We start from the raw sequence: 23,125 nt of genomic DNA on the forward strand, positions 1-23,125 counted from the left end.
CCAGGAAGTCAGGTCAGGGATGGATGCTGGATAGAGAAAGAGAGAGAGGCAGAAAAACGAGAGAGAGAGGTCGAGATTGAAAGAGAAGGAGAGCGAGGGAGCGTTTACCAGGAGAACTGATGAATAGAGAGAGGCGGTGTATTGTGGTGAGTGATTGTGTGAATTAGGAATAGGAACCATTAGTAATAGTGTAAATCGAAAAAGGAGCGATAATCAAGACACTTATGATGTTGATTTATTTTTCAATGGTAGCAGTTTAATGTAGCTTTGAAGGATGAACTATGCTCCTGATGCAACTCATTAAAAGTAGGGTTTCTTTTGTCTTCCTATAGCTTGGTCTGGCTGTATGTAGGCTAATATGTGCAATGCACAGAGTAGAGCTGATCCACTCCATCTCAGAGCTCTGGCTGAGACATCTATCCTCCAGACATAGCCTACTTGTTGGTTAGTATTTGCCCTATTTAATAGACTGTAAAGCATTACATTAAAAAAACATGGTTGTGATTTACTTGTAGTCTGACTCTAATACTGGGGCAGTTTGGGGGGATGGGGACCTCAATGACTAGCTAGGGAATCTCATTTGCAATTTAAATGAATGCACTCAACTTTCAGCGTAATCTTTTATCCCGAGCTGATGACGTCACCGGGAGGAAGTTGTCTGTGAATTTACCCTCACAATATTCCCCTGATTCAGCGAGAGATACCAGGGAAATGTCACGCTCGTGACTTTCTGTTGCCGTCGTGCCCATAGGCCTCCACAGCGGACGGGACAGTATCGGACGGCCTGCTGTCATCCCACTCTTGTTTACAGCTGTTCCCATGGTTACGGGACACATTTGTGGACACCCACATTCAAAAAGAGTTTCTGTTTATGCCAAAAATAGACGAGGAACTGCTGAGTCACAAACAATGTGGAGAGGTGTGGTCAGCACCGATGAGGGATTAGCATTTTCAGTAGCATCCTGCTCTCTTCAGTCTGCCTCGCGGTGACAGGGTGGACTGGGCTTGCTTGTGCTCTTAGATCAGGACGTCTGCGTGTGCGTGTGTGTTGGAAGGTGGGATCCTCTCCCAATCCCGCTCTATCGCTGTAATCCCAGAACGCTGACTCCTGCCTGAACCTCTCCCGCAAACAATGGAGCTAGTCTGCCACAGAGCAGCTCTGTTCCTGCCCCGCAGCGTCTCTGTGATGAAGGTAATGAGCAGGTTCACTCCCTCCTGTCCTTCACCAGCTGGCCTGGCCTGGGCCCAGCGCTGACCCTGCAGTCTGGCTCCTGCCCGTGTTGGGGGTATTAGCAGTCATTACGGCTGGGATTCGACCCATCCCAGTCCTGTTCCCACGGGAGCCCAGGACGCCTGTCTGTTATTAAGACTGTCATCGCAGACCGTAATGGCCCTGCTTTTGTTTCGACAGTCTGATTGTTCTCTTCATAGGGAACCTTCTGGGCCTCTGCTGTGTGCAGGGGAGAAGCTCTCGCAGGAGTCCACGTAGGTTAGGCTCATGGTCAGCGTCTCAGCTAGCTCTGACTTCCTGGCTGCCTTGACGGCAGGCCTAAAGGGGAAATGTAGGGATTCAGGAGAAGGTGGAGCCACGCCTGGAAACCTTCCAGACATCTCAGACCTCCATGTAAGGGTCTGGAGAGCCGTCTGCTCCAGGGGCCCCCTCCTACCCGACGGAGCAACGGCCCTCCGACACATCTCAAAAGGGCGCGTTAATAATTACCCAGGAAGCAATGTAAGGAATGTGACTTTTGTTCCCTCCCTTCGATGTTCTGTTCCCGTCGGTGCCGAGCTGTGCTGGTGGACCCGGTTCAAGGTGAACCAAGAGCAAACAGACGGGAGCTGGAGGCAGGATTAGATCGCTGGTATGTGGCTGTGTTTGCACTCCCACAGGCCCCTGCCAAAGTATGCCATGACCATGTTTAGGTGCTGGGTCTTTATCAGGGAACTTATCGGTCTAATATTCGTCCAGTGATAGAGATGTGATATGAAACTCTGTAAACATTCTCTCCATTTAGTTTGAAGCTGCATATTTCCGTGCTCCCCTGTGTGTGTGTGCGTGTGCGTGTGTGTGCCCCTATGCGTGTGTGTGTGTTAGTGATTGATAAACATATGAGACACTTGTTAAAACAACACCAGCTCCGCAGGGCCAACCAGGGACCCTTATGGCATTACCTAATCAGAGCTAAATACACACAGGGGAATTTCACACTACACCAGCGTCCTCGCACACGTTAACACGTCCATTCACTGTCACTCTGTGGCAGTCAAATAAAACAGATAGCACAGTAATCCCAGACAAAGAGACAAAGAGGACGCCTGGCCCAGCGCTTCAGCACCAGTATCTACCCGCGTGTCCCTGCTGTAACCTTACCTTACTGCCCTGCGTGTGACCTGACCACCACGGAATGTTGCTCCAGGGCCAGTAGGCTATTCTCATCATCACCACACCACCCTGCTGTTCTGCCTCACTAAAATAGCCTCGTACTACCCTGCCACACGGCTGACCGATGCTAATCAATAGGTAATTCCTCTATGATGGTGTGTTCATTCACCCCATGTCAACCCTGGTTAGCCCAGTGGAGACTGGGGACAGGGAGAGAGAGGAAACAGGCCTGCAGGCCTGGACACCAGTCTGGTATGGTGGAGGGCAGGCCTGGACACCAGTCAGGTATGGTGGAGGGCAGGCCTGGACACCAGTCAGGTATGGTGGAGGGCAGGCCTGGACACCAGTCAGGTAAGGTGGAGGGCAGGCCTGGACACAGGTCAGGTAAGCTGGAGGGCAGGCCTGGACACCAGTCAGGTATGGTGGAGGGCAGGCCTGGACACCAGTCTGGTATGGTGGAGGGCAGGCCTGGACACCAGTCAGGTATGGTGGAGGGCAGGCCTGGACACAGGTCAGGTATGGTGGAGGGCAGGCCTGGACACAGGTCAGGTATGGTGGAGGGCAGGCCTGGACACAGGTCAGGTAAGGTGGAGGGCAGGCCTGGACACCAGTCAGGTATGGTGGAGGGCAGGCCTGGACACAGGTCAGGTATGGTGGAGGGCAGGCCTGGACACAGGTCAGGTAAGCTGGAGGGCAGGCCTGGACACCAGTCAGGTAAGGTGGAGGGCAGGCCTGGACACAGGTCAGGTATGGTGGAGGGCAGGCCTGGACACAGGTCAGGTAAGGTGGAGGGCAGGCCTGGACACCAGTCAGGTATGGTGGAGGGCAGGCCTGGACACAGGTCAGGTAAGGTGGAGGGCAGGCCTGGACACAGGTCAGGTATGGTGGAGGGCAGGCCTGGACACAGGTCAGGTAAGCTGGAGGGCAGGCCTGGACACACTACTGCTGCTGCTGGCAGCATCCCTTGCCATTGGAGCAAAAGAGACGGTTTTATTGTGTGTGTGTGTGTGTGTGTGTGTGTGTATTGTCTAAAATGTTGAGTCAGTTATTTAAGTTAATAAGTCAGATAATAGAATTCTCTTTAGAACATGGGCAATTGGCTTTGCTGTACTGCCTGTGTAATGCCTTGTTTGGTGGTGGTTTTAAGTGTGTACTGTAGAACGAGTGAGCTTGTGGATGAATCCTGTTCCAGCTGTGTGTTTGCCCCAGTTTTGCAGTGGCAGCTGGGATGAGGAGTTTCCCTCCGGTCATGCTGAGTCAGGCCTCTGGAGGCCCACAACTATGTTTCCCATGGTGCTCCTGCTCTGTTCATCTCAGATGAAAAATAATTGCGTAATTTATAAATTATATATTACACTTATCCTGTATAGATACATCATGCGTCTGTATGGATTTCGGTGCAAGCCAGTAATTATCTGCACAACAATGTAAACAGACTTTTATTAAGTGAAAGAGGAAGGGAGGAGGAAGGGAGTCTCCAAAAGCAGGTGTTCACTCGTTATTCGGTACGGTTGATTGCGCTTGTGTCCCTGTGTTTGTCTGTGTTCGTGTGACAGTGTGCATGCCTTACTTGCTGTCACCCTTAATATTGTGTTCGAAGAGGGATGAGTCTGAGCTTGTGTTTTTCCCAGAATGTCTGGAATGTGTCTCCACTGTGTCAGTCCTCCCATGTCTCTGGCTCCTGTTAGCAATCTGAAGTCTCCAGAGAGATTCACAAGAACCCGCTTCAGGGAAGGCCTTGTCTCCACAACTGAAGACCTGATTTAAATATCTGAATAAGAAAGGGCAAAAACAAAGCGCTCTACTCTTTCAGAGTACACTCAACTGTTTCATACAACGCTGGTGTGGTAGAAAGATGGGGTTTTCCCAGACACATGGGAGAACTTCCTGTTGACTTTGATGTCCCACATTTTCAGGGGGCCTCCTTGGAGAAATCAAACGTCCAAGTTTTACCACACGCATAAACTGGAGCGCAGTGTTCAATTAAGTTCTCTTAGACTGGTAGAAGGGAACTGCTTTGACCTCTGTGTGTGGGGGTGTGCGTTTGTTTGTATGTATGTGTGTGGTGTGTGTGTGTCTGAGTGTGTGTGTGATTTAGGAGGCTGTGCAGTGTGTCAGGGCCCCTGTGTAGAGGCCCTGGCTGGGTTGTAAATCTCTTTGTGGCTCCTGGCGTGCCTGGACCCATAAACTAGAAGGCAATTATGGAAAACAACTGGACGCAAGATTGTTTCAGTCCTGCAAGATTTGTGACTGCAGTCTAAAAGGATCTTTACTCCCTCCCCCTACTCTCTCTCCATCCTCACCCTCTCCTTGAAGGTTGCCTATTGCATCCGTGAAACACGTACACACCCACAATGAGCAAGCCAGGGGCATCAAGGCTTCTGTTGGTATTGATATTGTAAGGTTGGGGTCTGATCCAGTAGTCATTCTTGCTGCTAGCTCCATTGATCTGTACCCACCCTGAGGACAGAGTTGGAGCAGCCCAGGGCTGGGGGTGAGCGGCTGTGTGGGGGGCTAGCTCCTCTCATGAATATAACCATGAGCAGCCTTGTGTGCAGTGATCTGGGCCTGGCTGGAAGCCCTGACTGGAGGAGGCTACAGTTCTAGTTAGCTCGACAGGACCTTTCTCCATCCTCTCTCTCTCCATCCTCTCTCTCTCTCTCTCTCTCTCCATCCTCTCTCTCCATCCTATCTCTCTCCATCCTCTCTCTCTCCATCCTCTCTCTCTCTCCATCCTCTCTCTCCATCCTCTCTCTCTCCATCCTCTCTCACTCCATCCTATCTCTCCGTCCTCTCCACTCTTCCTCTTTATCCGTCCTCTCCACTCTCTCTTTTTCTCCTGTTCCTCTCTCTCTCTTCATCCTCTCCTCTCTGTTTGCATAATTGCTCTACCCGTCCAGGCCAGCAGTGCAGATCACTTGATAAACTGTTGGAATGCTGGAGGAGCTGTCGGAGGGGGTCATGCAGCCCCACACACACACACAGACACACACACACCAACACTACCCAGACTACAAGCCCCCCCTCCCTAACCTTGTGCCCCCACACCCACTGACAAGCCCCCCTCCATCTCAGCTAGCTAGGAGGGAGAGAGAGAGGGGTCGGCATGCTCTGTTTGCCTCTATTTTAAGCCTGAGATAATGACCAGGCCTGGATTAGTAATTCATCTGAAATACTGCCTCTGTCCCTGCTACTGTACACAAAGTGTGTGCGTGCGTGTGTGTGTGTGCGCGTGTGCTCTGGTCTATACAGGGAGGTCTGCCAGTGATTCAGAGTGGAGGGCGTCAGGGCACCCATCGTTTATTTCATAAAGGAAAGCAGTGTTTTACACTTCACCACCGCAAAGGTCAAGTGTAAACAGGATTCATGCGTGTTTGTTTAAAAGGATTCTGTTGATGGGTTTGGGTTTCTGTCTGTTAGCTGGACTCACTTGATTTGTGGTGTTCGGAGTAAGTCGTGTTGTTTTTGTAGGTCACCGCATAATGTGTGCGTGTGTGTGTGCTCTGGAACAGAGGGGTCAAGTGGGTGAAATCAATAGAGATCTTTAACAAGGTCGTCTAAAAGGAAGAGGGGGTGGGGGAGAAGAGAGGGGGATTGGAGAGAGGATAGCATAGCAACGGTTTGCTTTGTCTTTCGTAGTCTATACAAAGACAGTTGGTCGGAGAGCTCATGTAGGCTCAGAAAGAAACACGGGTGAACAAGCTCTCTGTAAATGGGACTGTACTTTTTATCACATCAAATTAGGAGTCTCCTGTTTGTACATCAGAGGCTTTAGACGAGCCCCTGTGAACAGCCCGACCATACATCAGTTTGCCAGTGGATCCGTGTGCATGCAGGTTGGTGTATGAGGTGAGGCCACACACAGCAGCGTCAGGCCCAGTCAGCTCCATGCATTGGGGAGTCGGAGCCCACGTTAGCCTCCCTCTGGAGCCCCAGTGACTGTCAGACCCGCGTGTCGGTGGCCTCTGGAGAGCGCGTCGTCAGAGCGCTCCCTGCCTCCAGGGCTCATCCAGGGTAGGAGCCTGGATGGGATCCCAGTTATGTAAGGGACTTCGGCTGGCTGCATAGGCTGCTGATAGCCTGTCCCGGCTAAACCCAACACTCTCTCTCTCTCTCTCTCTCTCCGCTAAGCTCGTTTGTAGCGTGTTTTCCATGCCTGAGAGATGGAAGACATTAGGTTCATGGGTAATGAGGGTATTACAGCAGGGAACATGCGTTGTTTGGGATTTTGAACGCCCGCCGAGGCCCCAGCTGCTTTGTGTGGTAGTGAGTGAACACGGTTACTGGAGTGTTACGGTTGACCTGCACCTTCACCCTACCCTCTGTCCCAACTGCCACCTTTATAGAGTAGGAAACCAAGCCCTCTCTCCCTGGGCGAGTCCCATCCGCTGTGAACACAGCCCGAGCTCCCTGGGCGAGTCCCATCCGCTGTGAACACAGCCCGAGCTCCCTGTGGCTGTCCTGCTGTGCTCTGCATGAGAGCTCTGACACGATGAGCGAGTGTGTTTTCTGCTCAGTGGTGTGTCTGTGTGTGTTTCCAGTTTCACAGCACTGGGCTGTGTGTGTGTGTGTTCACAGTGCTGGGCTCTGTGTGTGTGTGTGTGTGTGCGTGCGTGTTCACAGCGCTGGGCTCTGTGTGTGTGTGTGTGTGTGTGTGTGTGTGTGTGTGTGTGTGCGTGTTCACAGCGCTGGGCTCTGTGTGTGTGTGTGTGTGTGTGTGCGTGTTCACAGCGCTGGGCTGTGAGACAGCTGTCTGCACCACAGCTGATGACAGGGCAGCACATGTCCGCTCACGCTCACCGGATCAGGAGAGAGAGGAGGAGGGGGAGGCCTGCCTGGAACGCAGAAAAACAAGCAAGGCAAAGGAGAGGTTTAACAGCCTCTGGAAGAGATAAAGGACACTTGTGGGTCCTGGTCTATGTACTGTTATCATGCTAAGAGATGCGGTGGTGTGTTTGTGTGTCTAGTTTAAGTGACGTTTCCTGTGGAAGAGGAGATGTTTATTTGACTGTGGCCGACTGGCGAGGAGATAGTCAAATCAACAGCTTGATTGCGAGCACTGACGTTTATTGACTAAGTGATAAGAAAAGGTAATGTTGGCAGTTGAATCAGGATCTTTTCGAGGGTTCATTCGGTGTCACCCAGTTTGACAGGCTTCAGACTGGACCACTCTCTGTACTACTGTACTACTCTTTGAAGTCGCTTTGGATCAAAGTGTCTGCTAAATGAATACATGTGAATGTACTCCTCAGTCTCTCACACCTCCACTTTGTTTCCTGTTCTTCCTCTCCCAGAGTTTCTCAGGGCATCACCCTGCGCTGTAACTAATGGCAACCTCGGTCCAGACCCTTCCTCTGTCCCGCAATCCTAGCAAGAGCTTCCACGACCCCTTCCCAAACCCGCCTATCTCCTCCCGGTGCAGCATGGGAAGTGTAGGCAGCCTGGTGGAGCGGCCGGACGGCCCGCCGGCCAGAGCGGGCAGCAGGGCGGTGCCCCAGGTGGGGCCCAGGCAGGCCAACGGGCTCCTGAAGAAGGGCTTCACCCAGAGAGAGCTGCTCAACTACCTCAACATCACCAGGTGACTTCTGATTGGGCCTCGCCCTCTGGTGATTGGCTGGCTACAGAGTTCTACTCTGTCCTGGCTCTGGTGATTGACTGATTACAGTCATCTCCATTTCTTATCAAATGGGACAGATATAGCATCATTCAGTTCTAAAGTTCAAAACATACTTTGTAGTTGATCTCAAAACTTCCTTTGTACGCATAGCAACAGATAGAACTGGGCAAACAGGTCTTGACTGTTTCTGGAACATTCTCTTGAATAATCTTGAACCAGTTCACTGCAGTGTCATTATTGCTGTTACCAGGAAGGATCCCAAAGCGGGGTCCGGCGGGGCCTGTAGGAAGGACATCCTGTCGGTCATGTCGTCCGTGGCGAGAGAGCGAGGCCCCGAGGAGGGCAACATCTACACCCAGGTGTACCGCAAGGACAGCCCAGAGCTGGAGCTGGGGGGGAACTCCCTGCCCAGGGGGGGCAAGTACGAGAAGGTGAGGACAGAACCGTTAAGAATTTAACCAACCGAAAACAAAGGATCTGGGATTTCATGCGGGTGGATTGGTAAAGTCCTTCGCTTTGGACCGAGCTTGGGATGCAAAGGGACTTTCTCCTTCGAATAATGACATCGTAAGTGTCAGACTGTGCCTGGCCAGTTGCTCTAAGACAGGCGGCCATGAGGGATGTTGTTGTGTCCACCGCAGCGCCAGTTGGGTGTTCTCCCAGTAGTGTTCAGGAGCAGGCCAGGGACGAGGCATAGCCCAGGACCTTCTCTTAAAAGCGTCTGTATTAAATAGGGGTCTTTTAGCGAGGGGGGAGGGGTGGTAACATGCGACATATCAATGCGATGGCGATGCCTCCACAGTCTGTCGCTCAGGCGTAAAGCTCCATCTCCCTTCGCTCTCTCCAGATTGCATAGATCGAGTAACGGCCTCCGTGGCGTGGGGTGAATTTATAGCCGTCATCAAATCTCGCCCCGTCTCGCCCCGAATGTATCAGGCCCACGAACACAGAGAGGGGAAGAGGAGGAACCCGTATTGATTAAAGCGAATGAATCTGACCAACGCTGATTTATGTAGCTTGGCCTGGATGGTGTTAGCAATGAGTCAGATGTGGTTCTCTTCATCTCTGCCACCCACTGTCTTTACCTCACTTCCCTGTTCTCTCTCCCTCTCTTAACATCTCCTTCTCTGTAACCAACCAGCTCCTTTTTTTCCCTCCTGCTCTTGTCTTTTACCCCTTTCCCCTCTCTCTCTCTCTCTCTCTCTCTCTCTCTCTCTCTCTCTCTCTCTCTCTCTCTCTCTCTCTCTCTCTCTCTCTCTCTCTCTCTCTCTCTGTCCACCTCCATACATATTCCACATCAAGTCAAATACTGACCCATGTGTGTCTGTGTCCCGCCCCGACCCCCCGCCCCCCCCAAGCCTCGCCTGCGGCCGTCCGCGTTCCAGCCCGTCACCCCCAAGAACTTCAGCTCCATGCAGAACCTGTACCCGTCCTCGCACGCGGACGAGCCCGACCTCGGCCTGTCCAACGGCCTCCACCGGGCCTACGGCCACGCCCCCGGGGCCGCGTCCACCTCCTCCTCCTCCTCCCCCTCCCGCCACGGAGGAGCCGCCTCCGCTGGACACAAGGTGTCCTCACGCATGCCTGCCTACTCAGACACCTCTGTCTTGTCCTAACGTGTACCTGGCTGTATAGCTCCTTAAACAGCACTCTTGAGTAGGATATATATATATATGCGAGGATGGAATGAACTAGGATTCACGCGTGACCATGATTAGGAGATGATGACGGAGAGTTTGTGAGTGGTAAAGTGGCTGATTGATGAATGATTGTGATGGGGGTGGTGGTGGTTGTGTCCAGGTGCTGGCGTCGGTGCGTGGACTGAGTCAGGAGGATGAGAACCTGTCGGACTCGGGTCACAACTCCATCAACAGCCTCCCGCCTTACCGGCCCCCCTACCGGCCCCCCTACCGCCCCCACCTGTCCCACATCAGGTGAGGCACTTCAACCCAATGATCGCCGTGTTTTGGGGGTATGTGATTTCAATTCAACTGGATTCACACTGGATCACTTGGAGTGTCCACTCCACCCGTGGGGTGTTTTCCGCTGAATGATATGGATGACAGGATTGATTATGTCGGTGGTTGTTGACATTGACTGCTGGTGATACTGAATGTTGTTGTTATTGATCTGTTGGACTTTTGTGGTGTTGATCGTCCCCCTCAGCGCCTCCATGGGCCACATCAACACCATCGGCTCGCTGGACCGCGGCTCGCTGGGGTCCAAGGCGGCGGGGGGGGCAGCGGGCGCGGGGGAGACGGCCATGTCGTGTCGCAGCATGGCCACGCTCAGCCGCCTGGCGCCGTACGGGGGGGAGGCCCCGCCCCCTTACGAGATGACGCTCTCGCAGTCGGTGGAGGAGGTGGTGAGGGATGGAGGGGTGAAGGGACGAATGGAGGGATGGATATAAGGGTGGATGGGTATATGGATGGGGGAGTGGCTGTGAGGATGGATGTAAGGATAGATGGATGGAGAAATGGACATCAGGATGGAAGGCGATTGAGAAACCCAGTGTGCCACCTCAGTCTGAGCCCCTGGTTGGTCGATGACGTTGTGGTGTGTCCCCAGGTGCGTGACCTGGAGGAGCGTCTGGTGGAGAAGGAGCATGAGCTGAAGCAGGTGAGGAGGAACCTGGACGAGAGCGAGGGTGCCATAGCACAGGTCAGACACTATCTCTCTCTCTCCCTGTCTCTCTCTCTCTTTCTCCCTCTCTCTCCCTCTCTCTCTCTCACTCTCTGGTATTCCTCTCTCTTTTTTGGAGGGCCACTCAGACAGTGCTCCTGTCTGAGTGGCCCTCCGTCCCCCCGTCCTTCTTAAAGGTGTTTGAGGGGAAACAGCGTCTGTGGGAGAAGGAGGTGGAGGAGCTGCAGCTGCTGTATGCCGCCAAGCTGCGCCAGGTTACCCAGCATGCCCAGCGGTCGCAGCGCAGCCTGCAGCTGCAGCTGTACAAGGCCCAGCAGGAGAAGAGCCGGCTGCTGGAGGAGCTGGAGGGCCTTTGCAGAGAGAGCAGCCGCGAGGGGGCCCCCGCCAGGGGCCAGGGGACCAGCCCTACCCTGGAGGAGACCCAGTGGGAGGTGAGGGCAGGAGGAGGAGGGGGCACTGGGAGAGACTGGTGCAGGAGGGAGACTGGGAGAGGAGGAGTGGGGTGAGAGACATGAGGGAGAGGGTGGTCTGGTCAAGGGGGAAGGAGAAGACTGGGAGAAGTGCGTTGGTGCTAGAGGTTGGGGGGAGGGTTGAGGGAGGGATAAAGGGAGGCTGTGTGGGAAAATGCCGAGGGGAGGACATGAAAACGCTATGCTCGGCACGTTAACAGAGGGTTGTGTGTCTCGCGGCTCTAAACTTTAATTATAACTTTCAAACCTTTTCTTCTCTCTTCCTTCTCTTTGTACCTCCTCTTTCTTCTTCCACCCCCCCACATCCCCCATCTCTCCCCCCTTCCTTCCCTCTCTGTGTCTCCCTCCCCCGTCCCCCAGGTGTGTCAGAAGTCGGGGGAGATCTCTCTCCTGAAGCAGCAGGTGAGGGACTCCCAGGCGGAGGTCGCCGCCAAGCTGAGCGAGATCTTCCTGCTGAAGACGCAGCTGCGAGAGACGCGCGGCGAGCTGCAGCCGGCCCTGCAGGGGGCGGCACGCGGGGGGGGAGGGGAGGGCTCCGCGGGCGGCGCCACAGGTAGCTGTCTCACCCCGTCTTCTGTTCTTACCTTGCCCCGCTCCGCTACCTAGGAGCAGTGCACTTTCCTTGTCTCTATTGTGCTGAACTCTACTGAAATCTCCTTGACCTGATTTGAGTGCATTCTACTTCTTTCTACTGGACTCTCACCTACTCTATTGCTCTCCACCTCCGTCTTTCCTTGACTCTGACCTGCCGGTCTCTCCTCCCCGTGTGTGTGTGTGTGTGTGTGTGTCCAGTGGGAGGGCCTGCAGGGGGCTCCACCGAGGAGCGGCTGCGTGCCGAGCTCCTGCTGGAGCGGCGTCAGAGCGAGGCCCAGGCCACGGCCTTCGAGGAGGAGAGGAGGACCTGGCAGGAGGAGAAGGAGAAGGTGATCCGCTACCAGAGGGAGCTGCAGGCCAGCTACCTGGAGATGCACCAGCGCCACCAGGCCCTGGAGGCCCAGACACTGGGACTGAGGCCCGGGAGGGGGGGGGAGGGAGGGGCAGCGGGGGAGAGGAGAGGGACCCTGGAGAGAGAGCTGCAGGAGGTGAGGGCTGGGAGGGAGAGGGAGGGGGGGGGAGGAGGAGGAGGGGAGAGAGAGGGAGGAGAGAGGAGAGGGACGCTAGAGAGGGAACTGCAGGAGGTGAGGGCTGGGAGGGAGTGGGAGGGGGGAGAGAGGAATGGGACTTTGGAGAGAAAAATGCAGGAGCCCAGAGCACCCAGACGAGGAAGAGGAGGAGGACGAGAGGAAGAGGATAAACCTCCCAATGGCCTGCCGTGGATAGAAAGGATTGAGTCCTCTGAGATCTGACCATTGGATCGATTCCAAGCGACCAACTCATCCTTCACCCTGTCTACTTAACCTGAAAGGATAGCAAGGCCCCGTTCCAATCCAGACATGTGCTCCCTCACCCCCCATGCCCTTGTGAATAGACAGCATAGTGCACCACCTATTATTCACTGTACGTGCTCCCAGCCAGACACGGACCAGCCAACTCTTAAATATTTGTATGATAAGAAATGTAACAAACATTTGATAATTATGATGTTATTCTATGTGTGTACAGAATATAACCAACATGTTGGAAGTACCACACTGTAAATACTGTTATGAAGCCTGTTCTGTTGGACTGTGTTCTAGAAGGATCTGACGGAATGGGATTGAGTCGTGTCATGTGGTGTCATCCTGCCTCAGAGCTGTGTTTCTGCTCCAGAGAGAGCTGGCTGTCTCCGAGCGGAGATCACAGCTGATTCTTGGATTATAGTCCTGCTCAGAGCCTGTTACTTATGGATAGCAAACTGTAATACCAGCAGGATAATTTTTGGACTAATCTTATTCCAGTCATTGAAGTTATTTTATGCTTCCAGTATGCCCTTTGTCGTTGTGCTAGGTAAACTCTCTTCATCTGAAAGAGATGACCTGTTACAGACCCATGCTGACTGCTATAGCACAAAGCTGTATTGTTGAATTGAACAGTTGTATTGAAATTGCCTTTCAATTTACTGTAAGATTATCCCAAAGTAGTTAAATACTGAACATATTATACAGATCCAGTATCACGTCTGTGTTTTTTTGTCTCCCAGTTACTGCATGATGTACATGAGAACTTAAGCTATCCAAAACTCACCTGACAGATCTGTCCTTATTTTAGCTTTCACCTGTGATTTTGTAAATTGTGATGCGAATGTTCTAAGAAAACAGGGTTCTCCTTCTGTCTATGACTGGTCATGCTTGGGAACTCAAATACTATACTGTGACGTTGTCAAACTACTGAGATGTACAGTATGTGTGTATATTATAATGTGGTCCTGAATTTCTACAGTAAACATTTATGTGTGAAAAACATTTTGGTCTGAATTGATTCATGAACATTACAAGCCATCAAAGGAATGCACTCTTCTAGTTCCAATATTTAGTGTTTGCAGTGGCAAAGCAATTGACCTTCCTTTTTAAAGGGAACAGTTAATGATTAATCACTTAGTTATTGCGTGAACTACAAGGAAGTATGTCCAGAATGTTTTTCCATAGTCCAGTCTGTATTTTGGGGGAAAGTGCTGTGGACTTTTGTAGAAGTGTCCCTTTGTCATCTTAGTGTCCCAGTGTCCCCCTTAGTCATTTAGCCTGGTTGAAGGCCTAGGCCCCTGGTCTATCCCTGCTTGTGACAAACAGTGGCCCTCGCATGGCTCCTCCCTCAGCTCGGACGCAAGGGGGCAAAGGTCAACGCAAGGTCGAGACATAGCAGGCTCTGTTTGTCCAGGAAGCATGCTTGTTACCACAGAAACGGTCCGGGGTAAGATCTAGAAGGGAGTGTCGGGGTGTTTCAGTTCAGCGCAGGACAAACCCTTTGGGACTTAACAACGGAAGTGGAGCTTGTGATTGCGTGTGCACGCGTCTCTTTGTGTGTGCCTGCGCATACTGTTGCAGGTTGTTTAGCTACTGATTTGAATATTTTCCAGTCCTGATGTCGACTTCAGAGGGTACACCAGGAGGCAGGCTGAGCAGCAGCACTGACTCACTAGGCTCCCTCTGTCATATTACATAAACCAGAGCTTAATATAACTCCACTGCTCTCATAGGTGAGGAGACGAGGGCGAGGGTTCTACTGGTGTGGGATGGTGATGGTACAAGATTTCTACTTACTGTTATGCCGTAGGAGGGCAAAGCTGTTTTTGAAATCAGTCTCATGCTTCTCAAGTGTTGCACCATAGCGTTTGTTTATAGAATTGTTGTATGATATGATGTGTTCCTGATAAGTGTTGAGAACCAAAAAGCTCAGTGTGGTATGATTGTATGGGGGTAGCCCCATCTGGTGGTCATGCAAGGAATAACTACTATGTGAACAATGGGTGAATGACAGGTGAGCAATGTGAAATGTGTTGACAAACGTGTTCATTCTAAAGAAACTTCCTTTCATTGGTCCTTTTTACAGAGGTTCTTTAACTTGCCTCACAAATCAAATACAAACCATGAGTATAAAGTTTTATTTTATTTCGATGATGCAAGTATTTGAAACATGTCCAGGGTTAGATATTTACAATAAAACTTGCAAAACAAAAAAACAAAAGCTGGAAATTAAACCTCCAAGATCTCCTACCACAAGAAAAAATTACCAGGAGCTGGAAAGGCCATACAAATCAAATGTCATCTTCCAATCTTTTGAGTAAGCAATCCAGGAATCAACCAAACCCATGAATGAAATGTAAACCCAAACTTGATTTATGTGAACTGACACAAACATTTAAAAAGTAAATGTCCGCTAGTGAATGTTGAGAGACCAGAGTGATATCATGGTTGCTAGGCTGGTGCTGAGCTCGCTCAACAACAAAGCCTCACAGACGTGAGGTGACATAACTATTTCATGGCTAGGACCACAACAACGAGATATCAGGAACTATACATCTAGGTTTGGTACAGCCAGCGGAACAGTCATATAAGGCTCGCGTTAGCTTTAGAGCGCCAGCGGAACAGTCACTTTGGGCTAGCGTTAGCTTTGGAGCTCGCTATTTTTCGCTCTTGCAGTCGGCCAAATCAGCGCAGGGAACCAGGAGATAAAGAGCTCATGGGTTGAGGACACCCTACCCAACACCCAACTCAGTCCTCAGACAACTTCACAGCCATGTCGTATCGGTGCTGCGTTTGACAATAGGTATGGTTTTACTATCTTACATGAGTGATGGAAAATTGAAACAATGCACATTTCACAGTAGTATATTTTTCCTTTTTTGTTATACTTTTTTTAAATACATACATAGAACAAGAAACATGGCTTCCATAATGAGGGTCTTCGTGGAGCACGATCAGTCTTTTCACCCTTGACCTCAAAATAAACGGAGAATTCGCCTAGCACACAAACTGATGAATTTCACCCACAGGGACGTTCAATCAGTCAAGGCCTTTATTACATCTGAGGGACGCATCACATGTCCCAACCAAGTCTTTCATTCACAATAGACTGCTACTACGATTAACCTCCACCAGCACATAAGCCATCAATACAATTTATATGTGAATATACTTTCTCAAAAAGGTCTCTCTGAACTGTCTCTGTATAATAGAAGTTTAAATACTATCCTGAAACAAGCTGCTATTAAACCCAGTCACCCATACATAATCGTTCAGCCCATTCTCTGTCCAAAAACCTACCAATGGGGGAGGAGAGGAAAGAAACTAGCAGTCATCCATAACTCAATAAAACTAATGAAAATGGTAAAGCAGTACATGTCTTGGAGGGCGGGGGGCGGTAAGCAGTTTGCAGGCAGTCGCAAAAATGAGTGTCAATGAGGGATGCTTTTTCGGAGTCGTGTTCCTTGTGGCGGTCTTTGATACGGACTGACCCCCTTGTCTCTGTGCTGCCCAGACTGGGATCATCCACACAGGTCTCTACACAGAAGGGGCGGCTGATGGCTTCCAGGGGCGTCTAGGGACGACTGGCAGGGAGCCGGGGGGGTACGGACGAAGGGAGGGGCACGGGGAGGAGGTTCAGCCATTCTCTGGAGCGCGGTAAGGGAAACGGTATCAAAAGAAGATCTGCTTGGCATCTGATGGGTTCTGTTCCATGGGGCAATAGGGGCATTTGAGCCTGGAGAGAGACAAGAGGAAGAGGTTCAAATGTGCTTATCGTAGCTCTATCAATTACGCATGAACCATTTCTCATCCAGCACTGGGGAATGTCCAACCACAGACGCCCAGCATGACCTTCATTCAAAGAGCTGTTCCACAACTTACTTTCCGGAGTTGGTGAGTTTGTTGAGGGCGTCTCTGGAGATGACATGCCCACAGATGAGCTTCATAGGCGGGTTGCTCTCGGAGGTCTGCTGCCGGAGGATGGGGCAGGCGAACACAGAGTGGTACCAGCACTTCTTCCCCAGGTCGATCTCGATCTAGACAAACACCCCCCACACACACAGCGAGCATGAGTAGCTAGCAGAACCCTGACCAGCAGCCAGCGAGAGAAAGGGATGGCAGTAGGAGCACAAGTACGAGAGAAAGACTCACCAGTAGAGGAAAGGGGGCACACAGAGAGAGAGAGAACACAGGAATGGGGGAAAGCAGAAAAGGAAAAAGAGAATTGGGGGGGAGGGGGGCTTACAGGCAGCTCATCCTTGTGTGTCCAGACTCCACTGCACTGCCTCTGCTCTATGACCTGCTTGATGTTCATCAGCACAGGCAGCGCCATGCAGCCCGACGCAAAGCTGGGGAGGAACACAGGCTGGGATTACATCGTCCACAAACATCACCTACAGTACGGTGTCAATCTAGCTTCACACTGAAGGGGGAATCCACACAGTGTAGGTGTGTTTTCGTGTGTGTGTGTTTGTGAGACTCAGCTTACACTGAGGTGTGATTTTCAGTGTGTGTGTGTGTGTGTGTGTGTGACTAACCTGACACTGAGGGGGGACTCTACAGAGAGGCCCAACAGAGCGCAGGCGTCCCTGGTGAAGATGTTGCAGATCTCGGCCCACTGGTTGGTCTCCAGCAGCGTGCGGTAGGGGGAGTTCTCTATGCCGTGACGCAGGTAAACCAGGCTGCCCATCAGGATCTGGATGTCTGGGGGCATCACACACACAGTAATGTAGAGGAGACTAAGAAGGGGAACTATTCCTTTGGTTCAAGTTATATCATTAAAGCAAATGGGAAACTTCTCTTCAGCACCAGGTCTAGGGTGAGTCCCCCTGTGCTTGTGTCCACATTGTACCCCACATTGACTTACAACGCTACCCCCGCTAACCCTAACTCTGGCTGCCTGGCGCCGCTCTACCTCTCTGGTGCTGCGAGGCGAAGGGCTGGAAGTGGCGGGCGTACTGCAGGGCCTCCAGCTGGTTGCCGATGCCCCCGTTGAGCAGGCTGATGAAGTAGAGGCGGTGCAGCTTGAACTCCAGGGTGCTGTTCAGGTCGAGCAGACGCTGCCTGTTCGTCACCGCCCACCTGGCAAGACACACACAGACACACACAACACACACACACACACAAGACAAAAGAGGGAAAGAAAGAAAGTGAAGGCGAGACGGCGAGAAAGGTCAAGTGCAAGAGAGCGTATTAGGAAGACGGAAAGAAAGATGGAGAGAGAGAGAGATGAGGGCTACTCCACATACTCCAGTGCTGGCCGGAGGTCCTGCATCCTCAGTCCCTCCAGGATGCGGTTGAGCTCCAGAAAGGGCTGCTTCATGCTCATGTCTATGACCACGCCAGACTCCTGCAGGGCGCAACAACAACAAAACACACAGCGCCGCCACAGGCTGCTTCAACACACTTGGCAGCAGCGACTCCCCCCCCCCCCCCCCTGTTTCGCATCGCTAATGTGAGACGTGCCGTGGGACGGGAGGTGTCGTCTGTGGTGTGGGATGTTTACCTGGCAGAGGTCCTCTGCCACGCTGAGCATGCCTTGTCTGTAGAGGTGCTCTACGATGGTCTCGCTCAGGTACTTCTGTCTCTCTGACGAGTCCCACACCGTCTCCGCCACCACGGCACTCACCTCCGCGTCGAAATTCTACAAACGGGCACAACGGTGATTCATCTGTCTGGACTGGACATTCTAGACGTGTTGGTGACGGGCCGTGGGCACTGTGTGTGCGTGTGTGTGTGTGTGTGTTAGACGCTTACCCTGTCTATGGCTTTGCCCACTTTAGACACGCTGCCATGGATGTCCTTGTGTCGTGAGGCCAGCATCTGTACAGTTTCTTTAATGTTCTTACAACACTGAGCCATGGTTTGAGACAGGACTGAAAAATCTGTATCTTGTACTCCTGTAGGAGAAACAGGCAGGTTACATGCCAAAATGGGTATGGTTATATAAAGCTGATGAATCATGCCATTGCGTCAACACTTTTGAAACAGCACTGGTTACACAACCAGAGCCAAGTAATATTACAGTTCTAATGAGGTTTAGGCTGTTTTTACTAGTTGTTGTTTTTACAGGCTATTTTTACTTGTGCACCTACTAGGTGGAGCAGAATTCTAGAGCTCCTGCTTATTGTATACAGTCAATTCATGGAATGTGGGGCAAAACTACAGACAAACACACGCTGCTTGAATGTACACAAGCAATGGATTCCTCCGTAGATGTGTGTGTGTGTGTGCTTTACCGAACGTGACCAGCTGTCCCCGTAGCTCGCAGACAGTGCGCAGGAGCTCGTCCAGCCTCTCCTCAGACTGGTGACCATACATGACAAAGCGATGGAGCACCTTCTCCAGCTCCCGCTCCACACACGCACACTGCTCCATAGCTACCGCGAGACTGGCACTCTCATACACAGAAACCGCCGCCTATGGCAGAGCAACAGCAGAGGGACAGAGAGACTTAGAGAAAGGACACACTGAACAGTGAACATATTCTAGTGATTTGTGGAGATTCTTCATGACATGACTGGTTGATTTGGGATATTTGATTGCTTTAAATGAAATGTAATGTACAACTGATAAACAAAGTAGCTAAGCTCCAATTACACTTGAGTGACACTGACCGTGAGAGCATTTGGCATTGCCCCATTTGTATTAACACGACATGAGTAAGGGATAAACTATTAAGCTATGACAACGGCGATATTGAATAGAAGGGTTGATGTTCAAAGAGCCTAGTTAGCTTGCAGGCTATGATTTAAATGTAAGTTGACAATGTGGGTTGGTTAGCTGGCTGGTATAAAGTTGATCAACAAGTGGAAACCAACTTTTAACTGTGTTACTTTGTAGCTAACAAAGATGTCGATAACGTTAGTGCTAGCAAGCTAATCACACATAGCTTTAACTAGCTAACACTACATACATGACACGTAGTATGTGATAGCTACGCCGTTCAATGTAAAATAAATAACGATCCTTTAAAAATATCAATATACACAAAGGTAGTTAGTAAACCGAAATTTAAAAAATAATACATTAAGCGGGTACCAGAAAATCGTCACAAGTTAGTGATACCCAGCTGGGGCCTTCTCTATCATACCGAGCTAGATAGTAAGCTACTGTAGCGGTCAATATGGCTAGCTAGCTACAACGATATCTTATTAGCATAATTTTAACACTAGGTAGATCAATATAACAGTTGAATTACATCAAGACAAACTCACTTGTAGACTGTTCGCGTCTGACATAATGATATGGCTACAACAGCTTGCCCGATCTGCACACCTACAGCTGCCAAGCCTAGCGTAAAGCTAACGTTACGTTACAGTACTGTCAGTAGGGGCTAAACGCGTCAAAAGAAAACAACCCAGCAGTGCAAGCTAGTACCTTCCCAGCTTGTACTGTACTAGCTTGCTGAGCTAGCTACATATATATATAAACCATATGAATTAGGACAAGCAAAAGCTGGCTGAAATAATATATCTGGTATATAGGTAGCGAAGGTTAAACGTTGACTTGTCACAAGTGCAATTCAATTCCTCTGCCTCAAAACAAGTTGTCGCATAACGTAAACAAACACTAGCTACGCTAGCTACTAAGGATGGCTAATAAAACAAGCTAACGTTAGCCTGCGAGGGATAGCTAATAATCATGTCCGACCTAGCAACAAATTTAATTAACCACAATATTACATTGCAGGAATGGAAGCAAAAACATTCAAATGCATAATGTAAATTTAAAAAAATGTTGTGAAATGCATGAACGTAATATATCAAATGTTAATTATTAGACAAAACATCAAAATAAACACTGGCTTGCCTGTCGTGACACCGATTCTCCACCAGTGGCCCTCACGATATGCGCTTCCTGTCTCAAGATCTCGAGTCTCACATTTTTCACAGTAAAAGTTTTCACCCTAATGAAAAAACTTTGCAATAATTACTCATTCAAAAGAATTGTCAGTGTTAATTATTTTGTTTCAAATGCTGCTGGGAGAAGTGAACGGCAGGTGGCGCTGCATGTGTCTGAATTCCAGGATGGCTGGAGTAAGTGACATTAACAGCACCAGGCGTCAATTTAGACAAGGGGATTCCCAAATGTAACATTAGCTCTTTCATGTTGGAAGGTGAACAATAAGTGAGACTAAATATCTGAGAAAACATACTAGAATGAACGCAACGCAGGCTTTTATGCATATTCTTTGTAAGAATGCACTGTCTTTCTTCGATAAGATAAAATGAGATACAGAGAGACTTGTTTCAGATTTCTGTGAAGATAATCAATTCATAAAAATATTATTTAACTGTTCAATTGTTCAATTCAATTGTTGTTAGGCCACAGATTCACACTGACATCCTATAAAGGACAAGTTAATAAACTAGGGCAGTTCAAAAAAGACAGAAACGAAATGTGATCTTGCATGTTTATTTTCCCATTTGTCATAAATATGGCTAGCTCCTAAATAAGCTGTCCTATCATAAGACCGGACTGGACTTCACTTGAGGATCTCGTCCCAAAGATAGGACCACTGCACATAAACAAGTCCCAGTGAATTAACAACAGGAAATAACATTCAATTATCTAGGTTACACTGGTCTCTGAACAACAAAGTCAATATGACACTTTAATGACAACACAACAAGCAAAACAAAAGCTGAAAGGGCTATTTTCATCTGTGATTCATCAGTGATCCCAGGGCGTCCTGATCAGCACAGGAACAAACTGGTGCCCAGCCTAGTGGATCTGCATGGCTGGCTGGTGCAGTGGGAGTATTGTATTGCTGACTGAGCAGGTGTTTCTAGTGTCACAGACGAGGGGGCTACAGTGAGTGTAATCCAGTGATGTGATCTGGACATAACAGCCCCATAGCTGAGGCTCCTGTCATTCTTTTCCGATTCTTTCTGATCTAGCCCTCTCCATGGAGGTTGGCATGTATGGAGGCAGTACCGACTACATCAAGGCTGAGGAGCCAGACCCAGGTGTGGAGCCAGACCCAGGTGTGGAGCCAGACCCAGGTGTGGAGCCAGGCCCAGGTGTGGAGCCAGACCCAGGTGTGGAGCCAGACCCAGGTGTGGAGCCAGGCCCAGGTGAGGAGCTAGACCCAGGTGAGGAGCCAGGCCCAGGTGTGGAGCCAGACCCAGGTGAGGAGCCAGGCCCAGGTGAGGAGCTAGACCCAGGTGAGGAGCCAGGCCCAGGTGAGGAACTAGACCCAGGTGAGGAGCCAGGCCCAGGTGTAGAATGACATCTACCCTGGTTCTATACAGGTCTGTAGCTCCCGTGGTGGTTGAGACCAAAAGAATGGTGCTTATGGATCTGTGTTTAGAGGTGACCTTGTGCCCTGGTACATGTATGTGGGTTCCTCCACAGACATAACTCCCACTCCCATAACACACCCTCAGTCACTTCCGTATCTAACTGTCAATGGGACCTGTGCTCAAGGAGTTTCCATCCCCCTGGATCAGCTGGTGACTGTAAATAAGTGGTAATCTCCTGCTTAATTAGGTTGGGGACATCAGGTTCATTTCAACACCGTCTGTCCATGCCAGGACTGGTTTTTGCTCTCACCAGCACAGTCACCAGTTGTTGGAGCTGCAATGCACACCGGGCAGGTTGAAATCCAGTCACCCACAAGCCAAGTCACAAAAGTGACATCACTCATAGAATAATCATAAACCATTGGACAAGTCCAGTCACATGACCATTTTTAGGATAACACAATATACTGTATCCATTCCAAAAGGTAACATCTAAGTTTTACATACACATACAGTCACTTTTATTCAAGTGACTGTAAAAGGTAAGCACTGTGCCACATTGCAGGATTGAACTTTTAGTGGGATGCAAACGTCTGATGTGGTGTAAGGAACAATACAGGAATAATGCCTTATCACAGTGAACTCACCCTATTTAAGCAGCAACCAGCGGCATTAGCACTCTGAAGTGTTATCAAGTGATCTTACTGTAGCTCCCACTGGAGGCCTGCATGTGTTCAAGGGACCTGCATGTGACTTGTGGCATTTGGGTGGTCTACAACTTATAACTTCTAGACCTGAGATCCCCTATCCTGACATTCAGGCTCCACCATCCCCCATCATTTGCTCTCCCTCTTTTCTCTCTCTCTCTCTCTCTCTCTCTCTCTCTCTCTCTCTCTCTCTCTCTCTCTCTCTCTCTCTCTCTCTCTCTCTCTCTCTCTCTCACACACACACACACACACACCCACATACAGTGTGTGAATCTGTGTTTCCCGTGTCTCTCCTCATACTCTGGTGGCCGGTTTAGGCAGCTAAATCAAGCGACCCCCCTGATAGTGTGGCTCTATATATAGGGGGGCCCTGTGACTGAGCTGGCCTGGAGTGTCAGATTCCAGAGGCATGCATCCATCCTGGCTGGATCAGCACCTGCTGCTAACTATAACCCCCACCCCAGCATAGCTCACACCCGGGAGACGCTGCCAACACTAACCTCAGACTGGAGAGAAAAAAAACAGCATAACCAGGTCTGGCTTCAGAAGCCCGGGAGGGGCTGAAAAAGAGAAAGAGAGAGAGAGGAAGGGAGAGGGAGAGAAGGAGAGGGAGAAAGACAGGGAGGGAGAGAGAGAGAGAGAGAGAGAGAGAGAGAGAGAGAGAGAGAGAGAGAGAGA

General features: G+C 50.4%; 2 protein-coding genes across 3 annotated transcripts; one reads left to right on the top strand and one right to left on the bottom strand.

Moving 5' to 3' along the window:
• n4bp3 (NEDD4 binding protein 3) lies at positions 1 to 13,492 on the top strand. Its single transcript, XM_047018882.1, has 11 exons — positions 1 to 146; positions 7,678 to 7,961; positions 8,251 to 8,431; positions 9,359 to 9,568; positions 9,801 to 9,934; positions 10,167 to 10,365; positions 10,569 to 10,661; positions 10,820 to 11,074; positions 11,474 to 11,666; positions 11,906 to 12,105; positions 12,181 to 13,492. Exons 2-11 carry the CDS (start codon positions 7,711 to 7,713, stop codon positions 12,457 to 12,459), a joined length of 1,995 nt encoding a protein of 664 aa, XP_046874838.1. The 5' UTR covers positions 1 to 146; positions 7,678 to 7,710; the 3' UTR covers positions 12,460 to 13,492.
• Positions 13,493 to 14,616: 1,124 nt separating this feature from the next.
• Positions 14,617 to 20,375, bottom strand: rmnd5b (required for meiotic nuclear division 5 homolog B). Of its 2 annotated transcripts, none has more exons than XM_047022336.1 (10): positions 20,305 to 20,375; positions 18,732 to 18,912; positions 18,250 to 18,392; positions 17,999 to 18,136; positions 17,742 to 17,842; positions 17,408 to 17,574; positions 17,031 to 17,196; positions 16,739 to 16,841; positions 16,375 to 16,529; positions 14,617 to 16,228 (listed from the first exon to the last, which is right to left on the bottom strand). In XM_047022336.1, the coding sequence occupies exons 2-10, from the start codon at positions 18,868 to 18,870 to the stop codon at positions 16,165 to 16,167; spliced, it is 1,176 nt and encodes a 391-aa protein (XP_046878292.1). In that variant the 5' UTR covers positions 18,871 to 18,912; positions 20,305 to 20,375; the 3' UTR covers positions 14,617 to 16,164. The 2 variants fall into 2 exon arrangements, with proteins under 2 accessions (XP_046878292.1, XP_046878284.1); XM_047022328.1 differs by lacking the exon at positions 20,305 to 20,375 and adding an exon at positions 19,710 to 20,281.
• Between the last annotated feature and the right edge of the window lie 2,750 nt (positions 20,376 to 23,125).

The sequence above is a fragment of the Hypomesus transpacificus genome, chromosome 1, assembly GCF_021917145.1.
Source record: "Hypomesus transpacificus isolate Combined female chromosome 1, fHypTra1, whole genome shotgun sequence".
NCBI classification, from domain to species: Eukaryota; Metazoa; Chordata; class Actinopteri; order Osmeriformes; family Osmeridae; genus Hypomesus; species Hypomesus transpacificus.

What these genes read in the sequence shown, in the direction of transcription:
- n4bp3 (XM_047018882.1), top strand. Translation starts at nt 7,711, where the DNA reads ATGGCAACCTCGGTCCAGACCCTTCCTCTGTCCCGCAATCCTAGCAAG. An exon ending in AACTACCTCAACATCACCAG is followed by an intron (nt 7,962 to 8,250) that starts GTGACTTCTGAT and finishes TGCTGTTACCAG; the next exon opens with GAAGGATCCCAAAGCGGGGT. An exon ending in CCGCCTCCGCTGGACACAAG is followed by an intron (nt 9,569 to 9,800) that starts GTGTCCTCACGC and finishes GGTTGTGTCCAG; the next exon opens with GTGCTGGCGTCGGTGCGTGG.
- rmnd5b (XM_047022328.1), bottom strand. Translation starts at nt 19,733, where the DNA reads ATGTCAGACGCGAACAGTCTACAA. An exon ending in TGGCAGAGGACCTCTGCCAG is followed by an intron (nt 17,843 to 17,998) that starts GTAAACATCCCA and finishes TGCGCCCTGCAG; the next exon opens with GAGTCTGGCGTGGTCATAGA. An exon ending in GACCTCCGGCCAGCACTGGA is followed by an intron (nt 17,575 to 17,741) that starts GTATGTGGAGTA and finishes GTGTCTTGCCAG; the next exon opens with GTGGGCGGTGACGAACAGGC.